The sequence below is a fragment of the Magnolia sinica genome, chromosome 18 (assembly GCF_029962835.1).
Source record: "Magnolia sinica isolate HGM2019 chromosome 18, MsV1, whole genome shotgun sequence".
In the NCBI taxonomy this organism is placed as follows: domain Eukaryota; kingdom Viridiplantae; phylum Streptophyta; class Magnoliopsida; order Magnoliales; family Magnoliaceae; genus Magnolia; species Magnolia sinica.
Window position 1 is genome coordinate 14,214,893 of NC_080590.1, and position 6,792 is coordinate 14,221,684.

Genomic DNA, 6,792 nt, shown 5'->3' on the forward strand with positions numbered 1-6,792 from the left:
TTACGGTGGACCCTATCGCTTTTATGGTACTGATTTCCTAAATAGGTAGCATGTGGGCCAGCAAAATATACTACTGTACCATAAGTGATGGTACAATTGACTGTAGGCGATCAGTTTCGTTTTTAAAAAAAAATACGGTTTGGAGATTTGGAACATGAAACTCGTGCTTTTGTGCACCTACTTTTCAGCATTGCTGACTTTTTTCACAGAGCAAAAATCGAACGTTTTAGAAGCTGCCCTTTTTAATCTGCATAAGCCTTATTTCACAGAGGTAAAAAGAGGTAAAAAAAAATTTCCACTCTAGCAGGGGCAGGGGTTGATATGCAGCTACTTAGAAACTACACAAGAAATTGCAAACATGACATATAGGTAAATTCCAATTAAACTGTTAGAATGTCATTTAGATGGATTCTGAAAAAAAAAAAAAAAAAAACTAAGCTTATTTGCTTATGACATTTATTAAACAGTTAATAATAAAAAATATCCAATGGTGAGAGTTTAAAAACATTTTAACCAATCTCATTTTGTGACTCTCACTTAAAAGAAGCACTCCACAATTTAGATGGTTTAATTTAAGTTAAAATATGCTGTGTGTACAATTTTGGTGAGTGTCTGCATGTCAAGCGTCATGCTCTTTTAGAATCTATAACAAATAACTCTCTTTTGCATTTGTCAGCCTTGTTCCAATGAGCTCGAGTAACTCAAAGTTCCATAGGCTAACAGAAATATCCATGTGACATCCACTCCATTCATCGATTTCACCAATATATTTTAGGGTGTAAACCTAAAAATGAATAGATCCAAAACTCAAGTAGGTCACACCACAAAAAATGATAAGGATTGAACGCCCACCACTGAAACCTTATTATGGCCCACACAAGTATTGGATCACAATGATATTTATGTTTTCACTTCGTACTAGTGAGAATCACCATATCGACGGGTTGGATGGCATATAAACATCATAGTGAACCCCAATAAGGTTTCAATGCTAGGTGCTCTATCCACCCTATTTCTTGTGGTGTGGCTCATTTGATTTTGGATGTGCTTCATTTTTAGAATCACAATTCTATTACCATATATGCTAAGGGAAGTAATTCTTTTGATTGTCCCTTGGAAATTTGAGTTTGAAACAGCAGTCTCTGATCAACCGAAAATGGTGTTTTATGGATCTCAATAATTATTGTTACATAACCACTAACAAGTTGTAGGATAAACGCATGATTGCTTATATGACCATTTTATATTAGTTAACTGATGTCAAATCAAGATGGAAGGTCATCACCATTAGGATTGACAATGAGTCCATGTACCTCTGCCCATATCATATCCTATATAAGGGTGTTTAGTACTCACGAAAATATGCTCGTAGTATGAATACTTGCATTAAAGGATAAACACAAGGCTCTAGACTAAAAGACCCAACATGCCTAGACTAACTTTGACCTATTCAAGAGACCAATTAAGTCCTTAGACCAAGAGACCCATCATATCATGGAGGACACAATTCACCCTAAGCCCTTAGACCCAGACACTAGCATGAAAGAAGAGACCAATCATGCCTGGATTATTTTTAATTTGTTTGTGTACTCATTTTAATTAATCTTTAACTTGAGGACACATGGAGTTCAAGTTCGTAATAAAATGCACTAGCTTGCTTCACTCTTTGGATTTATAGAGTTTGATCATCATAGGCGTATTACTTATCCAATCATCACTTTTGCAGTTTATTACTTATTCAATCATAACTTTCCCAATTTAAGCTCTATGTTTGGCACATTAGGGGTTATAGCCCCCGGCCTAGTGAGCAATTTCATAATTTCAAATATAATTTTGTGTAAACTCTATTTCATTTAGGATAATATACATTAGGTCATGAGAGATGGAAAACGATCATTGTATTAAAGCTGCTGCTTCTTTATTTTTTTTTGCTATTAAACATGGTACTTTGGAGTGAATCCATATATATACCGAAAAGGGAACCACATAAGTCTCTATGTTGTGTGTGGTCGATAATGGATGTTTCTCCCAACATTCACAAGGTCAACTTTACTCAGTTCATACGTTAGAATACGGTTGAAGTTTATATAATCCAAAAAAAATCTATTAATCTCCTAGGGACACTTTGGTGGATAAGGTCCAATAATTTAGACCATCTATTTTCACAAGTCTATTTTCAACATCTATTTATCTCCTAGGGACCCTACTTTTGCTCGGGTGATAAACTCTCAGGAGTTTCAACATCGGGTTAAGGGTTTAAGTACCCATAGGTGGTGAAATTCCACTTAGGCGTGCGTGTGTGGGGGTGTGTGTGCAAGCGTTAAGATTAAAAATAAAAAAATAAAAAATTTTATAAAAAAAAGTTTGAATACTCCAAAGTTCCAAATGATTTTACGAATGTTTTCAACTATCGATCTTTAAGCATTAAAATGATTTTATTATACTTGATGATAGTTCCAACGATTGAGATCTACTGGTCCATCATTTGATTTACATGGAATTTAAGTTAAAGATGAATAGCCATGTTCAATTGAAAGATGGAGTTAATTTGAATACGTGGTTAAGCAGAATTTACAGACTTTTAATATAAAGAAAAATATATATACTTTAGACCCTAGGATTGTAAAGCACTATATCAATATCTCTCCCTAATATCATAATTTTTCCTTTTAAGTAGGATATTACTCCAAAGAGGAGAACATAACAAGAGAGAATTAGACACGCCTTAGCCCCCTTGGGGCATCATCTCTTCAGGAAAAGTCAAAAAGGTCAAAAAAAAAAAAAAAAAAAACAGAATCATTTCGCTCCTTCCTTGCCTCATTCATGTACACATTTATGGCCCACTATGCATGCATTTCTCCGTGAGCAGCTTTGATTCTCTCCTCATAAAAAATAGATACGAAAGACTCTGAAAGTATGATATCAACAATCTAATAATATCTAACAACAATGATCAAAAGCAATGACCAAATATAAAATCTGTGTTTTGAATAATAGTATAAACTTTATAAAATCTAAATTATAATCCATAAAGTATAATTAATTTATTTAAATCTTTGATTATTATTTTTTAAATTTCTCGTTGCATTTTCAAAACTCTAAAAAACTAAAAATATTTGGCAAAACTGATAGATACAGTGGATGTCATGTAAACATTCAAGTGAGCCCCCCCAAGATTTGGGCCACCAGCAGGGTTGTTTGAGAAATTACAATATTGTCTGCCCATCCTCTCTAACATGACACTTGTGAAGGGCATTTGAAGGTAGGCCCCAATGGTGAAAATCACCGTCTCTAAAGTTAGGTAGATCCACTTGTTTGGTGGGCCACACATGAGGGTCGAGTCAGGCCATCTCCTGTCCATTGATTCCAACGTTATGAGCTAACAGACCTTGCAATTGTGCCATGTAATCTTCATAGTGGGCCCAACGTTTGCATGGTAGGGAGGACTTTTTTCGTCCACAAATGTACGGCATTCAATCATATTTGGAAAAACCATGCTGATAAAGCAATCACAACCGTTTACTTTGGCGTATTGAATGGATGGTTAAAGATTAATGGTGAAAAGTTCCTACTGCAATTGGCAAAACTAGATGGTTGACCTCATCCGATCGTTTTAGTACATCCACAGCTGAGTCAGCGATTTTTGGATGGCCTGGATCGATGAGTCCCCACCATGTTTAAACCAGTGGTAAAATGGATACCCGGATTCCTGACTGTGGGGCCCAGTGGGATGTGTGTGCCTTACATCCACACCCTCCATCCGTTTTGATGGCTCATTTTAGGGCATGATCCCAGAAAGGAAGCATATCCAAATATCAAGTGGACCACACCACAGGAAACAGTGGCGATTGGATACCACGATTAAAAACTTCTTAAGGGCCATCGGAATGTTTATTTGCCATTCAACCTGTTAGAAAGACTTGGATGAAGGTACTACACAAATATCAGCTCGATTCAAAAGCTTTGGTGGCCGTAGAGAAGTTTTTAACGGTGAATCACCCTACTTCCTGTGGTACGATGCACATGAGATTAGGATCAGCATCATTTATGGGATCATACCCTAAAATGAGCTGTCAAAACAGATGTACGGCATGGATGTAAGGTTAATACCTCACCTTAAAATGAGCTGTCAAAACGGATGGACGGCTTGGATGCAAAGTAAATACATCACGATGGCCCCCACAATCAGAGATCCACCCACCTCGGCTGCGCCTGGTAAAAAATTTGCCACCACGGAAAGCAGTTGTGAGCTATTTACACCCACTCATGCTGATTGACAGACCAGGAAGCGGATTGGCTGGTGTACCACACATCACCAACCTAGCTGGTGCGGGTACGTGACGCTCCTCGACCTCCGAGTTGAACCAACGGTTCAAAGGAGATCAAAGCTACATGGCCCCACAATGATGTATTTATCACATCCACACCGTTCATTCATTTGGTGAGATCATTTTAGATCTTGATCCCAAAAATGAATCATATCCGAAGCTCAAGTGGACTACACCACGAATAGTAATGAGCCAATGATTATCACAGTTAAAACATTCATAGGGCCCACCATAACGTTTATCATCCATCCAATATGTTCGTAAGATCACGAAGAGGAAAAACAAATATCATGTTGATCCAAAACTTCCGTCACCTCAAAAGGATTTCAATGGTAGACGTTCAGTCCCCCGCTACTTTTCACAGTGTGGTACACTTGATCCTTACGATGAGCTCGCAAAATGAATGGACGGTTTGGATATAATTAATACCTCGTGATGGGACCCACAGAACTTAGGTGTCATCCACACACCAGCCAGATCGGTGGTGTATGGTTAACCAGCCATCCGCTTCCGACAAACCCACCGTCTTTACTAACGGCACTAGAAACAAAACAACATAAGGAGTGACCTGTTTCATCGCTCATACGTCAACCAGGGTGGTTGAAGTTGCCAGCTCACTTCTTGATATTTTCTCGAGACATTATGAAAAGAGAAACCTCACTCCTCTCTTTAATTTTCAAAAAGGTTACAAAAGAAACTATTAATAACTGATTTATGCCTGCATTCATCGCTTTGTACACCTACTTCTACCACACACGTGGCAAAGCAAAAATAAAAAAGCTACGTAATAATTATAGACCTCAACATACATGATAGTTCACCACCATTTCCAAAACTATAATCCCTCTTCCACACGATCGTAGCCACATAAGCGTAGCATCGTTGATAGATACATACTCTTAAAAGTGGTGGTGAACCTTCTTAAAAGCGGTGGTGAACCTTCACCGTTTCCAAGCCAGATAAGAAAGCCTTTTTTCCGGTCAATGGTCGAGAGTATTGGGACCCATGCAATAGTTATACACCGGGTGCCAAATCCACTGGACCAAGAACCTGCGTCCGATTCCGTTCAGATTATACGTGGCACCATCCTCGTCGTTCAGCATCTGTCCCGTATAGGACCCACCTCCGCCGGTGCCGTATATACCCTCGCACAGATCGGCGATCTCTGTGGGAAAGCTGGGGTCCTGGCCAGCATACCATGCATTGATGAGCGGGTTGGTTGCCAGCTCAGCAAGCTCGTGAGCGATGACGCTGACCATTCCATCAACGCCGATATCTCCATTGGGAGCTTTCAAAGGCTTCAAGCCCGGTATGTAAACCGGTACAGAGAAAGGGTAGGCGCACACGCCAGGGCATTGGGTGGCGGAGTTGCCCACCCAGGCGTACGGTAGCGTGTAGCCTACGATGGAAGGGAAAGTGAAGTAGTGGAAGCCGCACACCTGACCGCAGAAGTCCTGCATGTGCACGTCATGTGAGGTGAGAAGGAGGTAGAGCCCACCTCGGGGGTTGATCGGGAGCGGACGCTTGGACGCGAACACGGCGCTTTTGATGACGGACTGGATCGAGAGTCGGGTGAGGGATTTGCCGTGGGAGTAGAAGCGATCGTCCTTCTCTGCGCCGAGGTGCACGGTACCGGTGATGTTGGCGCCGGTCTGGTCCGTGTAGAGGCGGACGATGTCCCACCATCCCGAGACGGAGGGGGACTTGGCTTGGACGGCCGGGATCGAGCGGAGGAAGGAGCGGATGATGTGCTTCTGGGAAGGCTGCCACGTGCCATACCAGATGGGGTGGACGGTGATGTTGGCGGTGAGGACAGGACCCATGTGATACCTAAGGTGTACGATTTCGGATGATCCCTCATATTTTTTCGAGGTTCCGAGGTCTTGGGCGGTTGAGTTTGCGAAATGGTGGGGCCACGGGCGCCATCCCACGACTGGGCTGCATATAAGGAAGAGCGGTAGCAGGAATAGAGCCAGAGCCGGAACCGGGGGAGCCGGATACCGGCCGACACTATTCTGGCGCATGTTAGCGGAGTGACGAGGGAGAAGTGGTTTTGCTCCTCATATATAGAAGGAGACAGAGGGAGGGAGAGGAGAGATGCCATTGATTTGCGGGTATTGGAGGACAGATAGATGCTTAAATTCTAGCTGTCAGGTGGGTCCCACAAGCGCAGAGAGGATCGTCGTCGTTATTCCCCTTTCCGCTTTTTTCATTTTTCGGTGAAGCTCTTTTTCGGCTCTGCCGTTTGGCGGGTTGGAAAACCGGGAAGCGGTATTTGGGAAAATAAGGATTGAGAAAAGCTTTGATACTCAAGCGGAGTGAGATAGATCATGCGCAGGCACGTAGAGATTTCTGCGTGGCATAAAATAAATTCAAATTAAACTGTCCAACTTATGCGTCCGAATTTAGATGTATCATGAACCAAAATATTACGCTTATTTGATCATGTGACTATCGGATTAGC

The 6,792-nt window shown here is 41.3% G+C and overlaps 1 protein-coding gene across 1 annotated transcript; it reads right to left on the bottom strand.

The window, feature by feature from the left end:
• Positions 1 to 5,267: 5,267 nt before the first annotated feature.
• Positions 5,268 to 6,395, bottom strand: LOC131232949 (protein EXORDIUM-like 3). Its single transcript, XM_058229492.1, has one exon. It carries the CDS (start codon positions 6,350 to 6,352, stop codon positions 5,309 to 5,311), a length of 1,044 nt encoding a protein of 347 aa, XP_058085475.1. The 5' UTR covers positions 6,353 to 6,395; the 3' UTR covers positions 5,268 to 5,308.
• Positions 6,396 to 6,792: the final 397 nt, after the last annotated feature.